Source organism: Aspergillus affinis, assembly GCF_023601865.1.
Source record: "Aspergillus affinis strain CMG 70 chromosome Unknown NODE_74_length_177179_cov_84_810866, whole genome shotgun sequence".
Lineage (NCBI taxonomy): Eukaryota > Fungi > Ascomycota > Eurotiomycetes > Eurotiales > Aspergillaceae > Aspergillus > Aspergillus affinis.
In genome coordinates this window covers 39964-57963 of record NW_026515855.1, presented here as the reverse complement: position 1 = coordinate 57963, position 18000 = coordinate 39964, and the positions used below count along the sequence as shown (strand labels likewise).

The 18000-nt window shown below is 51.6% G+C and overlaps 4 protein-coding genes across 4 annotated transcripts; 3 read left to right on the top strand and 1 right to left on the bottom strand.

Moving 5' to 3' along the window:
- Window positions 1–974: 974 nt before the first annotated feature.
- Window positions 975–2344, top strand: KD926_009950 (putative endoplasmic reticulum DnaJ domain protein Erj5; the record flags this gene model as incomplete). Its single annotated transcript, XM_053102448.1, has 3 exons — window positions 975–1047; window positions 1171–1236; window positions 1290–2344. 3 exons carry the CDS (start codon window positions 975–977, stop codon window positions 2342–2344), a joined length of 1194 nt encoding a protein of 397 aa, XP_052954063.1.
- A 460-nt stretch (window positions 2345–2804) lies between these two features.
- Window positions 2805–3293, bottom strand: KD926_009949 (uncharacterized protein; the record flags this gene model as incomplete). The annotated part of the gene is made up of 1 exon (XM_053102447.1): window positions 2805–3293. One exon carries the CDS (start codon window positions 3291–3293, stop codon window positions 2805–2807), a length of 489 nt encoding a protein of 162 aa, XP_052954062.1.
- Window positions 3294–4178: 885 nt separating this feature from the next.
- KD926_009948 (putative SNF2 family helicase/ATPase) lies at window positions 4179–11440 on the top strand (the record flags this gene model as incomplete). Its single annotated transcript, XM_053102446.1, has 10 exons — window positions 4179–4185; window positions 4297–4357; window positions 4414–4956; window positions 5327–5853; window positions 5930–6263; window positions 6325–6368; window positions 6936–7114; window positions 7175–10379; window positions 10425–10882; window positions 10928–11440. The coding sequence occupies 10 exons, from the start codon at window positions 4179–4181 to the stop codon at window positions 11438–11440; spliced, it is 5871 nt and encodes a 1956-aa protein (XP_052954061.1).
- Window positions 11441–11815: 375 nt separating this feature from the next.
- KD926_009947 (ECM29 family proteasome component) lies at window positions 11816–17573 on the top strand (the record flags this gene model as incomplete). The annotated part of the gene is made up of 4 exons (XM_053102445.1): window positions 11816–16738; window positions 16790–16989; window positions 17039–17121; window positions 17173–17573. 4 exons carry the CDS (start codon window positions 11816–11818, stop codon window positions 17571–17573), a joined length of 5607 nt encoding a protein of 1868 aa, XP_052954060.1.
- Window positions 17574–18000: the final 427 nt, after the last annotated feature.

Here is an 18000-nt window from a genome sequence, read left to right as displayed (position 1 = left end):
AAGGGAAAAAAAAGGTTGACTGCAGAGCTGACTGGACTTTTAGCCTACGGAGTACCCTTCGCGGCCCGTTCGTCTCTTCTCGCCCCGAACAATCGAGCGTCAACGACTCCCTCGGGGACCACTTCCTGTCAGGAAGTACGAATATTGATTTTGCAAAGGCAACTGCGTATGAGAGAGAAGCAGAAAGAAGAAGAGGAACAAGAAAGCGAGCCTCCAAGACACAAAGACCAGGCTTCTCCGAAACACTTGGGCGGTGACGGCTAAGAATAGAACACCCCCGGAAGAGAGAAGGATGGCTGAGTGCGGACCACCAAGGACGGCTGGCCGCTGGGAGATCAGATGAAAACAACCATCTTGCCTTGTAGTATCCGTAGGTAGTCTGTAGAACTACAGTCCAGCCCTAAGGCATCTGTGAATGGTTCATCCCGTGGTCGGACTGTAGGACTGTACTACCACCTGCTGGTCGACAACGGGAAGATAAAAGTGATCGAGGGGGGGAGCACCTCCATTGAATTTAAACCCGGCTGCTCCTTGTCTCTTCCAGCCTGCCAGTTTTCCCAGCTGTTCTTGTCTTCTCCGGCCACGAATTTCCTTCAATTTGGAGGAGAACAACTTCGATCATCTCTCATCTGATTGGTCCACGTGCACCTGCAGCGTGGAGTCCCGTGACTGTCTGATGGGGTACCTCGTGGTAATAATACATCATACGGTATTAAATCAATATCGATGCCTGAAGACAGATGGTTTGTCTGCCTGAGAACTATGGCATCCGGCCCAGGCAGGGCGCATCCAATTAATTAATTTGATCCTTTGGATCCAATTCTCTCGACTCTTTTCGCTCCCTGAACCCTACCCAGTAAGTCCTGGAGATTTTCGATTCCTCCTGCAACCGTACTGGCCATTCTCTCCTCCTTCTCTTCCATCGTTTCGTGGGTTCGGCGGGTTTGACCGCTCCCCTTCGTGTCCTCTTCAGAATGAAGTCGACAGCGCTCCGCCTGTTGTTGTTTGCTGTCCTATTTGTATTGGCGACAGCGTGGACCAAAGAAGGTCGGTTCCTCTGGCCTTCCCCACCACTTGCTTCCACTCCTTTGACTCAGGGATTTCCTCACCGTCTTTTGCGTTCACCGATAATCGCCAGACATCATATCTAACCTCAATGCCTGCCTGTAGATTATGAGATTTTCCGCCTCCGCGATGAGGTTGCTGCCGGAGAGGGGTTCAATGTGACTTTCTACGGTACGTCAGCCACTCTGCCCTAATGTTCAAAATCTGACCTGTTCAACGGACAGATTTCCTCGAGGTCCAGCCCAATGCCAACCAGGATGAACTGAACAAGGCCTATCGCAAGAAATCAAGACTTCTCCATCCCGATAAAATCAGACGTTCCTTCATTGCCAACAGCTCCAATGACAAGGCCCGGTCGAAGACGAGCAAGCAGGGAGTTCACGTCAACAAGGGTCCCTCTGAGCGCGAGATCGCGGCTGCTGTCAAGCAGGCCACTGAACGAGCCTCCCGCCTGAACACCGTCGCCAACATTCTTCGTGGTCCGTCGCGCGAGCGATACGATCATTTCCTGCGAAATGGGTTCCCCAAGTGGAAAGGCACAGGATATTACTACTCGCGATTCCGCCCGGGACTCGGCTCCGTGATGGTTGGTCTATTCTTAGCCTTCGGCGGTGGCGCTCACTATGCTGCCCTGATCCTGGGCTGGAAGCGTCAGCGGGAGTTCGTCGATCGGTATATTCGCCAAGCCAGAAGAGCTGCCTGGGGCGATGAACTCGGCGTTCGCGGCATTCCGGGTGTGGACGCGAATGCAGGTGCTCCGGCTCCCGCTGCGGAAGCCAACGAGGCGAGCGCCATGCCCATGAACCGTCGCCAGAAACGTATGATGGACAAGGAAAACCGGAAGGATTCCAAGAAGGGTGTTCGATCCGTCTCGCGCGCCACCTCCGGCACCTCCACCCCGACGACCGAGTCCGTGGAGCCGTCCGGGGAGAGGAAGCGCGTCGTTGCCGAGAATGGCAAGGTCCTCATCGTGGACTCGATCGGCAACGTATTCTTGGAAGATGAGACGGAGGACGGCGAGCGCCAGGAATTCCTACTCGATGTTGACGAAATCCAGCGCCCGAGGGTGCGCAATACCATGCTGTTCCAAATCCCCGTCTGGTTCTACCGCAAAAGCTTCGGCAAGTTGCTTGGGTCCTCGGAGCATGTTGACAACGTTTCTGATGAAGACGAATCGGCCGAAGTAGAGGAGCCGGTGGAAGAGTCTGTCAGTTCCGCGGTTGCCTCTAAAAAGAGCGGGGCTTCTCGCAAGAGAGGAAAGCGCTCTGCACGCTCCTAACCCGCGAGAAAGGCAGCTTTGAATTATACGTCATCTTTCGATAGAAAAATAGGTAGTTTGTTTCTCATTTGTCCCGCGACAGAAACGGTGAGACAGTTCTAGGCGCGTTGTATAAATCTATTGGTGCACTCGAATATAGAACCTATCAATCTTGCTTCAGGAAATTGTCATCGTAGATTTTTCATGGTTAGCCTATACGGCTCAGGGAACCTGGCGCCGCGAAGAACTATCTAGGTCTAGGTCTACACGGTAGACAGATGGAATCTGGAAAAAGCACAAAAACATCTGATATCATTGATATCGTTGTGGCCGGAGCAAGCATGGTATTTGGTCTCCTGGATTGGACATAATAGGAAATTGAAAACCAAAGGAAACAAGACAAAGAAAAAGACAAGGAACAAATAATCATGATGGTCGTGAGCGTCTATCTCTCCTTAAATCATCGACTTTAAGTCATGGGCTACATGAACATCTTGGCGATATTCATCAACCCGTGGATGTTGTCTGCCATGCCACCACCACCTCCTCCACCGCCGCCTTGTGCAGACTGTCCGCCGCCGAGGCTGCTCAGAATGTTTCTCGGTAGACGGATTCCAACCATAGCAAGCAATTTCTGCAACACGCCGCTGGTCAAGAGGGGGACAACGACTAGAAGAAGCACCTTGAACGGGTGACGGCGGGCGTAGTTGGAGATGTCACGCCACAAGCGTTTGATGAAGTGGACCACTCGCTGGATGAATCCCGATCGAGGCCGTGCCCGACGTGAGGACGAGGTTGAAAAGACTGACGGACTCGACCGCCCCGATCGATTGCCGCCGCCGCCACCTAAACTGAAGATTGATGGCGTCGAGTGACGGGAATGGTGAGTGGAATAGGTGGATCGACGAGAGGGAGAGCGTCGGCGGACATGGCCAGACGATGAAGAAGTGCGTCCGTCGAACCAACCCATGGCGGAATTTGGGTGAGTGATGGTCGCGGAGGAGGACAAGACCGATTCAACAAGACTGATTGGAAATTGAAGGCAGATTTTGGATTGAGGACTTTTTTTGGGTTTCCGGATTGAACACTTCCAAGTGTGTGCCCCTCGAAATTTGCAGAGTGCAGCTCAGGCAATCATATAACAGTGCGGACCCAGCTGCTGCAGATGCACACAATTCCAGATCTAGACTCCCTGCGGCATTGACGGTCCCCACCGAGTTTCAGCTGAGGACAAGTGCACGGGGTAGTCAGGGAGTATCAACTATCAAGTGACTGTGGAATGGAATTGACGACTGTTTGAGGCAATATGTTTCATGCAAGGAAGTTGACCCTAATACAAAATGCAATGAATTAAAATGATGAAAAAAGGGGGGAATGGCAAACCCCGTCTGTGCAGTTAGTGGGAGGAGCTGAGGATAGCTCCAACACAATGGGTGGCTGGAGGGGGGCCTGACAATCCTCATTGGCGCTGTTCCTCAGGGACGTCTCCCGTCCCGTCAGCAGCGAGTGCGACTCTTCGCCGTATGTAAGTCAGACTTTAGACTCGCCCGGCTCGGCCATGCGAGTAAGGGCACGAGTCTGCGTAAGTTGTGCCCTAGGCCTTTAGTGTGGGCTACTTTCATTTCACACCCACTCAGTAGTATGTGAGTAGGTGAACAGTCCCGTGGCTCTGTGCCGTGCCAGACACCTAAGGCACCAACATCGCCGACCGACGTCATTCCCGTTCGGCAGCACTCGACCAGTATTTCCGTTGCCTTCACCAAAACTTGGACTACGAAACAAAGTACACTGACAGCTGATCGAATCTCCTTAAACCTTTGATAACTGTCAACACAAGGTTTTTCTTGCTGCCAAAATGCCTAGTGAGTTTGTCCTTGCTGCCAAAATGCCCCGCTAACCTTTCTCCGACAGGACAACCAAACTACTGTAAACATCTCACGCCCGGATAGTCCAGCAGATCTGACGATATGCAGATAGAGTTCTCGGTGTTTCTCCAGATGCGTCGCAGAGAGAGATTCGCATCGCCTATAAACGGTATGTGTCTCACAGTCACAGCTGAGCGACCCCGAATCTAACAGCACGTCCTCTAGAGAGTCCCTCAAATCACACCCCGATCGAGTACCGGCAGACTCGCCTGAACGGCCCGCGCGAACACGCAAATTCCAGGAGATTAATGATGCCTACTACACACTTTCGGAGGAGTCACGACGGCGAGAGTACGACGCATCACGGGGCGCTGAAGAGGACGAAGTGCCCAACGATAACGGAGGGTTTGCATGGTCAAATTTTGGGTTCAGCTCCGCGGACCGCGAACAACAGGCCTCTGACCAGTTCGGATCAGTGTTTGAGGAGATGCTACGCGAAGAAGGACTTGCCAGCGAGGACGGCGGCGGTACGCGGCCTACCTCGCGATTCTGGTCGGTGGTGGGTGGACTCAGCGGCGGCGCGCTTGGGTTTATCGTGGCCAATGCTCCCGGTGCCCTCGCTGGTGCCGTGGCCGGAAACCGCCTCGGCGCCGTCCGCGATGCAAAGGGGAAGAGTGTCTATGCCGTCTTCCTGGACCTTCCACAGAGCGACCGTGCTCGACTTCTGAGTGAACTGGCAGCCAAAGTCTTCCAGACAACCATGGGGCGGTAGACAGCTTGTCTTGCCGGTTAGTTGTAGGCTATTTGTAAGAACTACCGCCCAAGGATTACTTTCTTTTTTTTTTTTTTTTTTTTTCCATTTGTTTTCGTTTCAGACCGTTCCAGACCGTTCCAGACCGTTTCAGATATTTTCAAGACTTGCAAGAAGACTGTAGTACGGAGTAGTAGAAGAACAAGAATAATATCTAGTGGGACCGCGGGCAAAACTCCGTACTCCGAGTTAAAGGTTCCCGGTGTGGAGTCTCGTGCCAAATTAGCAGCCATTAGTCATCGGATCTTCCGTGAACCAACCGCACTGTCAGCATCTTCATGAGTTCCTTCGAACAGGACCTTCATATCCAAAAACGACACTCACTAGAATGGCACATCAGAAATCCGTCACGGAGGTTCCACGCTCAATCCTCCCCCGTTTGACATGGAATGGCGCCTCTGCTCGAACCACACTCCCTCCGCCGCAGACAACCGCCCTCTCGGCTCGACGACAACAGAAGCAACGACACCTACACAGCTGGAACTCCACTGGACGGCAATTACATACATTAACACTCTCCTCTCGTTCCTCCGCCTTATCATTCAGAGGGCCAGGATTGTCGTTATCACCGGTTAGGCAAACATCGGCCTCAAACCCGACCAGTCGCCCAACCCCCGCTGGCAACCCGGTTCGATACAATGGCGTTTATGTCGCTACCTTCAAAGTCGCACAGCGCGCCTTCCATGCCTCGGCAGTTCGGCCAAGAGATCACCATTTCGATACTTTGAAGTTCGTCCAGCGATTAAAAGATGAGGGGTTCAGCGAGGAACAGGCCGTTTCTATGATGCGAGTCCTGAACGATGTGATTCAAGAATCAATCCAGAACCTAACCCGGACAATGGTTCTCAGAGAGGGTTAGTCCTTCCTGAAGTTCAAGAGGATGCCATTCCAGGTGTGATGATTGCACCCAGTCATACTGACTTGTGCTAGACGCCGAAAGATCCACGTATACACAAAAGGTCGATTTCGCTAAGCTTCGCTCCGAACTCCTTAATGCGGATTCCACGGAAGCACAACTAACCCGATCATCACACGAAAAAATCGCTGCCGACCTCGCCAAACTTAATTCTCGCTTACGAGACGAAATAGGGCGCACACAGGCGTCTGTACGCCTGGATTTGAACCTTGAAAAGGGTCGTATTCGGGAAGAAGCAAACGGCCAAGAGATGCGCATTAAGGAGACTGAAACCAGAATTGAGCAAGAGGTTGCAGGGCTGAGAGAGCGGGTGGAGGCTGTCAAATTCTCAACACTGCAGTGGCTTATGTATGACCTACCCTCCCTCGCTTTCACCTGGTTTATTGCTAATCTGAGTCAATTTTCTCAGGGGTGTTTGCACTGGTACCGCGGCATTGATTCTTGGTGCCTGGCGTCTCTTTATGTGAGCCGTGACTACCTAGATTCTCTTATATTGCCGGTTTTTGAACACTACTCTCGTGTATTCGCTTTCTAGCATAACCCCTATACAGTAACTTTCACGCCTATATCTCTCAAGGTCTTTCCCAGCGTGAGCGAATTTAAAAGTGGGTCTTTCCTTCCATCTTCTCTTTATTTATTCCGTAGCCTGGGGGAGGTTTAATTTTGGGCGTACGGAGTAGTGTCTTGCAAATAAGGTTTTGGCCCTTGAGCAGCTACATACACCCGTGGGCATTGTAATTATTTCATCTCTTCTAAGGAGTCATCTTTAGATCGGTACTGAAAGCGGCTGGGGGTCCAAACGCGCTATCTTCACGTGATGACACGATAAGGTCGTCATCGTATCGCGATCTCCCGCTCCGTTGCCTCCGCAGCTTGACATCTCTACTGGTGTTTGGGAGCGGTGGTATAGAAACGGCATGTCGCGATGACTGTGGTCAATACAGAAATATATCTCCCAGGTAAATTGGATTTAAATTTACCGTGATCGCAAATTTGATAGCTGACTCCGCATGCTTTCAGGTACTGTGCCTTATACTCTGGCAATTGCATTTGCGGCAAGTGATGCGCTCGAGGCCAATGCCCCCGCAAGCAAACGTCGGAGATTAAACACCGGGGCTCATCTGAGGGAGCTGAACGGCCTGTCCTACTTACAGACCCCTCTAGGCTACGTGCCTCTGGCCCGTTTGCACTTATACTTGGTATGCGATCCGTCTACCCGCACAGGATGTCTTACTCATTCGGCCGTACTTCAACTACAGGAATTTGGAAGCGAGAATTTGGACATTGAAGGACCCAGCGACTCAGCCGAAGCACCCACAAGCTTACCCGTCTTTATTCAAACGGCTAGAAACCTTCGAGCCCCGCACAGTGCATCTGGCCTACATCAGGCACCGTGTGATTGCTTCGAGTTGGAACTTACTACTACCTCAGAACAAAATATTATATTTAGGGACCGTATAGATCAGTTGAAATTATCTGACATTGGCGAGCACCTGGAGCTTGCTCGGAGTCTTGTTTGTGCCGACCGTTATTCCAGAAAACAGCCCCCTGTTTGTTATCAGTCGACTCTACACCGTTTATCCGATCAGAAAAGGTTTCAGCTTGAAACAGTGATACTATGGAAAGACTCAATAGATATTCAGGATCCTAAAAACCCATCATTATCTAGAGTATTCTTCAAATACGTTTTGCAAGAACCAGACGGCTATCGAAGTCATGAGGAGAAACGTCAGCGACCTAGGAATGGACTTGGCTGGTCTCCTCGCGACTTTTATGACAACGTATACGTGCCGCCGGACACGCCAACCTCGTCCTCGGAGATCAAATGCGACCTGATCGATTGTCAACTGTTCCCGTTTCAAAGGAGAGCAGTTAGGTGGCTTCTGCAGAGGGAGGGCATGGCACTTCAGCAGAACGGGCAGGTGGTACCCATCCAAAAGCAACCGCAGGATCAGCTACCCGAATCTTTCGAAAGAATTGTCGATGCAGACGGCAGACTGTGCTTTGCCAGCCATCTATTTATGATAGTCACCAGTGACTTATCAAATTGGTTCGATGCGAATGTCCGCCTCAATGGTGGTATACTTGCAGAGGAAATGGGCCTTGGAAAGACGGTTGAGATGATCGGGCTGATGTGCCTCAATCGCCGTTTGCTGTCCCCCGAGGAAACCTTTTCGGACAGCCACTCAGGGAGTCTAAGACTATCAGGCGCCACATTGATTATAACACCGCCTGCAATTCTTGAGCAATGGGAGCAAGAGATTTTGACTCATGCACCCGGCCTCAGTGTCTTTCATTACACGGGAATCCAACGTCATCAGGCACTTTCGGATCAAGAGCTGGTGGAGATGATTGCTGATTACGATGTAGTACTCACCACCTACAATGTCCTCGCACGAGAAATACATTATTCTGGCGATGCTCCGAAGAGAAATTTGCGCCACGAGAAAAGATTTGAACCTCGCAAAACGCCTCTCGTTCAAGTGTCTTGGTGGCGAGTCTGCCTCGATGAAGCCCAGATGATTGAGAGCGGAGTCAGTAATGCAGCCAAAGTCGCGCACTTGATCCCTCGCCAAAATGCCTGGGCTGTTACTGGAACGCCGCTTCGCAAAGACATTAAGGATCTGCTCGGTCTGCTGCTTTTCCTCCACTATCAACCTTTTGTGGTGGCATGGAATAGACTCTCCCTCGAGTTTCGGCTTGTGCTAGCGCGCATTGTTCACAGTATTTCGCTTCGGCACAGCAAAGACCACGTCCGCAATGAACTTCATTTGCCGCCTCAGAAGAGAGTTGTCATCACAATCCCTTTTACTGCCGTCGAGGAACAATATTATGGACAGTTGTACGAAGAAATGTGTGAGGAATGTGGCTTTGACCTATCGGGAGCACCGATCAATGATGACTGGAGCCCGGAGGACTCTGCAATTATCGAAAAGATGCGAAATTGGTTAGTCAGGCTTCGACAGACGTGTCTTCATCCTGCTGGGAATCATCGTCGAGGGTTTGGTATCGCGAATGGGCCTCTGCGGTCCGTGGCTGAAGTGCTAGGAGTCATGATTGACCAGAACGACGTTCTTATTCAAACAGAGGAGCGCTCACTTCTTCTTTCCCAGCTTCGGCGTGGGCAGCTGCTGGAGAATTCCTTGCACCGGAAAAAGGCGCTCGATCTTTGGATGAACTCTTTAGAGCGTGCTGGTGATATTGTCAAGGAGTGTCGGGACCGGCTGTCTTCAGAACGGATCCCTTCTTCAGCCAAGGCCGAGCATGATACGAATTCAGTCGACGCAAGCGACGATGAGAGCGAAGAGAACGACAAGAATACTCGGGTTGGTACTTTTCGCCAGAGGCTACGATCTGCTCTTGAGATTCAGCATATCTGCGTGTTTTTCACGGGAAACGCGTATTACCAAATCAAGACCGACCCGAAGCTTACCGACCCCAATTCTGAAGAATTTCTGTCCCTACAAAAGCGTGAGGAAGAGGCGTATGGAATGGCAAAAGCAATTCGCAAGGAGATGCTACAGGATATTTCTGGCAAAGTGGGCCGTTTCATGAGAGAGATCAGGAAGAAGTCTCAAAGGCAGCAGTTCGTGGCTATCTCTAAGATGAGCCCTCATCTCTACAATAAAGGGGTGGAGGCTCGCCGCGTACTTGATAAACTTGAGGATTTTTGCGAAGCTATGAATAACCATGCCGATCAGTACAACGAGTGGCGTCATGCTATGGTGAAACTATTATCCCAATCACTCATTGACCAGGAGGACGAGAATGAGCTCGAAGGCGATGAGTACGAAAGATCAACGAAGCATCAAGACGAGATGTATGTCTACATGGAAGCATTGCGTGCAATGTTTGCGGATCGCCATGATGCGTTGACTGGCCAGAAGAACGTCCTCATCGCCCATGAGGTCAAGGGTGGCATAATCCAGGCGCAAAAAGGGGAAGGTCCCTCCCCGACGCTGTTCCTGGAGTTGATGGGTACTCGTAGTAACATAAAGCCCGATCCTCAACTAGGCTCACTTCGTGGCATTATCAGCGAGATCCGCAGCTTAGCCACCTCTTTGGAGTGGCAAGCTAGTGGAGGGAGCTCGCGAGCCGAGGCAGAGCTGGAAATTGTCTCGTTGATCCTTCAGAATTCCAGCCAGATGGCTTCAGAACAAGGGAAAATCGCATCGAGCTTAGAGAGGGAAGTGGAATTGTTCCGAGATACGATGAACTATCGCCTCGAGTACTACCGCCAGCTGCAGCAGATATCCGACACAGTAGCCCCCTACGATGAAGAGAGTGTCGGGAAACCTTTGGACGAGACAGCCTTTGCGGCGAAAGTTCGACAGGAGGGCGTGACCGACGAGAAAATTTCGGCCTTGAGGGCGAAGCGTCGCTATCTCATTCATCTACGGGATGAATCAGGCGCAGATGACATCTCCAAGATTTGTGTCATATGCCAGTCGAGCTTTGAAGTTGGTGAGTATGCCCTGTTTTTTTCTGGGATTAGCTGACGATGTGCAGGTGTTTTAACGGTCTGCGGGCATAAGTACTGCAAAGATTGCCTGCGCTTGTGGTGGCACCAACATCGGACTTGTCCAACATGCAAGAAACGCTTGAAGGGAACTGATGTCCACCAGATTACATACAAGCCGCAGGAGTTTGTTGTACAAGAGGAGAGAACACCAGCAAAACTTGAAAACGATTCCTCACCCAAGAAGTCCATATATGCTGATATTGGCTCGGGGACTCTCAAAGAGATCAAAAACATTGATCTGGATAGTTCTTTTGGAACCAAGATTGATACCTTGGCCCGTCACATCCTATGGCTCCGGGAGCATGATCCTCGCGCGAAGTCTGTGGTTTTCTCCCAGTACAAAAGCTTTCTGGACGTACTAGGCACTGCGTTCTCACGGTTTAAGATTGGGTATAGCAGCGTTGATAGCAAGGATGGCATACAGCTATTCAAAAGTGATCCGTCGGTAGGTGCTGACCTCAATTGATGGTGAAAGATACTGATGATACAGGTTGAATGCTTCCTGCTACACGCAAAAGCTCATTCATCGGGGCTTAACCTGGTTAATGCAACCCATGTCTTCCTCTGCGAGCCCTTGATCAACACAGCAATTGAACTCCAAGCCATTGCTCGAGTACATCGAATCGGTCAACATCTCCCAACTACTGTTTGGATGTACCTTGTCAATGATACCGTCGAGGAGTCCATCTACGACCTTTCCGTTACACGTCGTCTATCCCACATTGCTCGCAAGGAGGGGACAGACGAAGCTCTGGTCAATAACTTGACCGAAGCGGCCATTGACTCCGCTAATTCTTTAGAAGTCCAGGACGCCGCCCTCGCAAAGCTAATGGCGGGCGGTGCGTCCGGTGGAGAACTGGTCGAGAAGGATGACTTGTGGCAATGTTTGTTTGGACGTTCTAAGAACAAAGTGAATGGCCACTCAGCGGGTGCTGAACGAGAAGTAGCCAGATTCCTGAGGGGGGAAGCAGCCCAGCAGCGGAGAGCGGACACAAGAGACTAGAGTCGAGGGTCCATCTGCCCGGGAGTTGTACTGATTGGAAACCGTAGGATTTGGGTGATTTGGTTTGGAATATATAGTGAAAATGTTATCATAATAGGTCATAATGTGTTCTGTACGGAGTCTATATCAGTTGTTATGCAGAATTACCTCATTTGGACTAGCGTATAAATTGCTGACTTCAGCGCAGTGACTAAGCCAGACTATCCCAATCGGGATAGTAGCTTTGTTATGGGGAGCCTCAGGACCGCAACTGACGTGGGTGTCTCTGCCTAGAGAAACGGCCGTGGCTACTACCCCTCTATCTTCATCTTCTTAAACCCTGTCTTCGATGTGCGAAGATATCCTTCCTGCTCTATCTACTCATTCATTCCCACCATGGCATCGGAGACCACGTCAGCGAATGCCGAGGCCCGCGAGCTGAGCTTGATATCTAAAGTCGAGCTCAGGATCGCTCTGGCAGAAACGGATGAGAAACTAAGTACATTACTCAGCACGTATCTGGTACCTCTACTGCTGAAACTGGGCTCCGAGAGCCTTGCGGTGCGCAACAAGGTAATTGCAGTCTGCCAGCATATCAACACGAGAGCCCAGTCCCCATCAATCAAGCTGCCCGTGCCAGCTTTATTGAAGCAGTTCAAGGAACAAAAGTCCCCCCTAATTAGACACTTCGACTTGATTTATATTCAACAAGGGCTAGATCGGCTGGGTTCCGATGCCAGAATTGAGATTCTGGTTCCATTGCTTCAGGGAGTCTCCGAGATTGGGACCTCTATCGACCAGGCTGCCGTCGTGTTCAATCTCGTCCTTCGGCTTTTACCGTTGCTAAAACTACCCGCGAAGGATAGTAAAGATGATGCGCAGTTGAAGTCTCATCTTGGTCTCTCCGATCAGGATACCCGCTTCTTAGCCTCTTGGTTTGGGAAATTACTCATTCTCGCCCCCGCGGAGAAGAATGCGCCCACATGTCCAGGGCTTTCTCCCGCAGAGTACATATTTCTGAACAAAGGCGCGCCTGCGACGGAAACTTGGAGTCAATCCTCTCCCGGTGGGTTGAATTTGACCGAGACTAAAGCGACTGCGTTGAGGTTTCTCGCCAGTGGAGCCTTCGCACCCTCAGAGCGCTTTCTGCCGGCTTTGATTGCATCTGCGGATACAAACACCCGTATATCAGACTTGGCAGAGGAGATTATGAAGCGGTTCATTCCGGATCTCGAAAATCCAGAAGTCGTACAGCAGCTGTATGGTCTGTACTTTGGAGCGGGCACGCCTGATGGTGCGCTCCCAGCACGACCTGCCTTGCAGATCAGAATTCTAGTGTATCTGGGAAAATCGATGCGGGCTACAGTGGACACCGATAAAGTAATTCGATTGATAGAAGAGGGTCTGCTTTCCGACGCTGCGAGAACTGCGCAAGGATTGCAAGCCTCGAAGTTGCGCACACAAATATTCACCTTCACGACATGGGTGGTGCGCATGGGCTCTTCATCCGAACTCAAACGCATGGCGCCCAAGGTAATAGCAGGTCTGAAGGATTTTATCGAGTCTCAAGGCTGGCCAAGCCCCGGCGCGAGTGGACAGCGGCTCCCCGCGAGCGATCTAAGTCTACGGGGCCTTGCCTACGAGAGCATTGGAGTCATGGTCCCGAAAGTGGACTTCCAGGTGCGGGAGGAAGATGAGGCGATATCAGGCTATGACCTGATCAGATGGCTATTCACGTCTCTAAGCTCCGATGACTCCAGCTCTCAGATTTTTGTGAGCATCGAACAGGCTCTGGGAAGTATTCTCAACTCATCGGTTGATAACTGGGATAAACAATTCCAAGACCATCTGCGGCCATTCCTTATTCACCAGATGGGAAATCACCCTGGAGATGACGATTCGATGACGGGGTTCAAGATAGTCAGGAGTCCTCAGTATGCAGCTGTGCGCTTTTCTAATAGATTTTTGCCATATGGAGATGTTGTCGCTCGTTGGATTGACCTCATCGCCGTCGCGCAAGGTTCAGAAAGGCGTCATGAGGTCATTGAGGAAGGAAAAAAGGGCTTGCATCCTTACTGGTACCGCCTTTTGAACCCTGGCAAGGACAAGAAATGGTTCGCGTCAGTGACGGATGACTCGCGAGCTTTGTGGTTCAATTTCCCCAACTTTTCCGAGGTGACACGCTTCCTGTTTGGTTCGGAGGCCTCAGCCGGAGTGCCTGGGCTCTCCGCGACGGAGATACTATCAGGGCCCTACAAAAAGGCATTTGCCCCTGCTGTGACGTTTCTACGTGAGATCCTGCTCTGGGAGTCCTTCTCCAAATCCAATATCACGGCAGGCATTGAGCAGGATTGGGATGTCAAGCTTGATGTGCTCCTTTCGACCGATGAGCAGGCACGGTCAGCGGTAAGAAAGCACATACAGATCTCCGAAAAAGGAGCCGTCCTGCTGTTCCTATCGAGTGCTTTGGCCGGTCTCGTCGGCGAGAATTCGGAAGGTCGGCTGCAATGTGGCGAGCAGTTTGTCAGTATCTGCTCGCTGGTCTCGAATGACATAGTTGAGGCGCTGATTCCCCAAACACTGTCATTGAAAGGCCCTCTTTACAGCAACGACCAAGGGAGGCAGGATGTAGCGGCACACGCCCTCGGAATCTTGGCCTCTCATCCTACATTTAGTGAGAATGATCTAGCGGTTCTCGTTACCGAGCTGTCAAGCTCTGTTGCTGCATGGAAGGATGCGATTGGTGAACTCGCCCTCAAAAGCCGAGGGGCAATCCTTGCCTTGTCGTACGTATTCAGCCGACTTGCTTTTCGAAACATGCGACACAGAATCCCAGAAGAACCGGCAAATCGTTTTATCAGTGCAGTTTTCGAAATAATCGAGACTGCCAGGGACTCTCTGCTCCGACGGTCTGCGCAGGTGGCTATTGGACAACTCGCCCTTTCGGGAATATTACCACCTACGAGGCTTTCTGGTGATACGTGGAAGTCAATCAAGAGCAAGATAGCGCAGGATGCGAAGGCTGAAAGCGAGGCAGCTATCATCTCCATGGGACTGTTATCGCTGACATTCTCTGGCAACAGCGAACTGTCTGTAGAAGAAGCGCTCAAGGAATCGCTGGATGCACTCTATGGCTTGCACGAGATCCGCAGTCCCGAGGTACATTTTACAGTCGGTGAGGCACTGAGTGGCGCTGCTGTCGGGTGGAAATCTAGATCACTGGCGACCGAATTTGATGTTGATGAACAACCTCCCGCGTCCTCGATCTCCGAAGTCGTGCTTGCTACTATGTGCGACAAAATTATCGATGACTGTGGTGCGTCGAAGCCAGCTCTCCGAAAGGCATCTGCGATTTGGTTGTTATGCCTAGTGAAAAATTGTGGCCATATACAGGAAATGCAAATCAGACTCCGCAAGTGCCAAGAGACATTCTCCAGACTGCTGGGCGATCGAGATGAGGTGGTTCAGGAAACTGGAGCTCAAGGCTTGAGTCTCGTGTATGAGATTGGGGACCAGGCGCTCAAGGATGACTTAGTGCGCGACCTGGTAGAATCTTTCACAGCAAACAGCTCTAGCTTGAGGGGTGGGAGGGTCAATGAAGAAACCGAACTCTTTGAACCAGGATCTCTTCCCACCGGAGGTGGTTCTTCGGTCAATACCTACAAGGATATCATGAACCTTGCCGCCGAAGCCGGCGATCCTTCGCTCGTGTATCGATTCATGTCATTGGCCTCAAACAATGCCCTCTGGACCAATCGTGCAGCGTTCAGCAAGCTGGGAATCAGCAGCATCTTTTCGGATTCTAGTGCCAGCGGGTATCTCGCCAGCAATCCCAAGATCTATCCCAAACTGTTCCGTTATAGGTTTGACCCTAATCCGAATGTGCAGCGGTCCATGAACACGATATGGCAAGCGCTGGTCAAAGAGCCGGCAGAGTTGATCAACACTCATTTCGATGAAATCATAGGAGATCTACTCAAAAGTATGATGGCGGGACGGGAATGGCGAGTGCGACAGGCGAGCTGTGCCGCGATCGCGGACCTGCTTCAGGGTCGACAGCCGGATAGCTACGCCAGGTACACGGACGAGATCTTCAGCAAGGCCTTTAAACTGGTGGACGATATCAAAGAGTCCGTTCGAGCGGCCGCTCTGAAGCTCTGTCAAACGATCACGAACGCAGTCCTTCGTACACTGGAGACAGGCGACTCGAACGCCAAAAGGTCGAGCAAGATGCTCGATAGTGTGATCCCCTTCTTATTGAGTGACAAAGGCATGGAATCCGGCGTCCAGGAAGTCCAAGGGTTTGCGATCGGCGCTTTGGTCCAAATGATCAAGAAAAGTCCCGGTGGACCATTGCGCCCATTTGTGCCGCAGATTATGGAACAATTCCTGAATTCTCTGAGCTCGCTGGAGCCGCAGGCAGTCAACTACGTCCATCTCAATGCAGAAAAGTACGGATTGAGTGGCCAGGATATCGACAAAATGAGGCTCTCCAGTATTCGCACTTCGCCGATGATGGAAGTGATTGAACGATACCTCATCGATACGTTGGACGAAACGAGTATGAAAGAGTTTGCGGTCAAACTCGAAGGCGTGCTTCGATCGGCCGTGGGTCTGCCCTCCAAGGTAGGCTGCAGCCGTGTTTTAGTTCTGCTCAGCATGAAGCCGGCTGTCTTCCGTCCCTATGCGGATCGCTTTGTTCAGCTTCTGGGGAAATACGTGGTCGACCGCAACGACACCGTCAGTGCGTCCTACTGTACATCCATCGGCTACCTTCTACGACTGGCTTCCGATGATCGGATTCTCAAGATGATGGAGCATGCTAAAAATCTGTACCTAAGTGCAGAAGACGTCAATCCGCGCATCATTTCAGCGGAGATTCTTCACTCGGCATCCAAGTTGTCTAACGATAAGTTCATGGCCTTTGCTGCGACTGTCTTGCCGTTCATATTTGTTGCGAAGTACGATAGTGATGCCCATGTCAGAGAGGTCTTTGAGAAGACATGGCAGGATAACGTGGGCGGGAATCGTGCAGTGTCACTGTACCTCAAAGAAATCACGGCTCTGGTTTTGGAGAACCTGGAGTCGCCCCGCTGGGCGATCAAGCATACAGCGGCACTGGGATTCGCCAATGCTATCATGGCACTAGACCCCGAGGTCGACATCGCCACGGGGAAACATCTGTGGCCCGTCTTGGAAAATGCAATGGCAGGCAAAACTTGGGAAGGGAAGGAGACCGTCTTAAAGGCGTTCGTGAAGTTTGCGGGCCAGGCCACGAAACTCTGGCACGAGGACCCCCCGCTCGGTGACACAATGAAGGTTTGTTGAACCCTTCTTGGATCTCACCTCTTTACTGATAACGACCAAAAGGTCATAGCAGTTCGAGAGGCGAAGCGCAAAAACCCCACGTATCGCCCGTACGCGCTGGTCGCCTTGGGCGGAGTCGCTCAGGCACGCAAAGATCTCAACCTGATGCCTGATGCCATAAGCATCGTATCCCAAGTAGTGGATGAACTAGAGGATGAAGAGGACTCGATGGATATCGACTCAGGAAACGGACAGAAGTCTAAGTACGTTGGAGTGCTCCAGTCTGCTGGTCATTTACTAACATGCACCAAGGCAAACCACCGACGATACACTGGCGGCTTGTGTGAAATGCCTTCTACAAAGCTTCAATCCAGCATCCTGTGGGTCTACAGAAAGTAAGTCTCTGTACAGCTGCCTTCTCGACGGTGCACTGACCCGAATCGAAGGCACCACCGGACATTTGCTACAAACCAAGACGCTTCTTCACCGAGTAGTCCGCAGTGGCGGTCGAAACGTGCAGGTCACGTTGTATGAACAGCTCCGCATGTTGTTCAGTCGGTTAGAGGAATGGGCTCCAGCGAATGCAGTGACTCTCATTCGCGAATTACGAGAATCGCTGGCGGTGCTAGCGGGGGAGATGTTGTCCTGCGAGATAGATGTGTCGGCCGAAGCCATCCGCATGGGGCGGGCGCAAGCAGCAGCCTCGTATGTTACCTTCAGTCAGAAGACCGGGCTGGAGGTCAATACAGCCCTCCCGGAACTGCTCAAGGACTGGAGGGGGGCGGAAAGATCTGGACCGGTGCAGCAGATATTAGATCAGACACTGCGAAAACTCATGTCGCCATGAGGTCTAAGCGGGATTATACGCGTTGCGGGGGACTGAAAATTGGGAGGACTTGTATCCGGAGAGAGAGGGAGGGAGAGGAGGGGCGAAGCAGAGGACAGCTGGCGGGGGGAGGAACTAAGAAACCCAATCAAATGTAACGTGGCGATTGTCAGGAACCCGGAAGGCGACTGCGAGTCAGGGAGGGAGAACGAACCATCCGACAGGGATCGATCGGTGTAAGTGTACTTTTTGCGAGACGATGAGGGGGTTTTCATTGGCGGTGCGCAAACACACATCGACACGGGGTGGCCGGTCGAGCATTTGAAAGGCGGGCGCCGCTGAACTAGCCTGATAATGGATGATAAGTGTCTCTTGTAACAGAAGCAACAGAAGCACAGATAGGGTTGGAAGGCCAGACCGGTCCAGGCGAGTCTGCAAAGGACGGCGT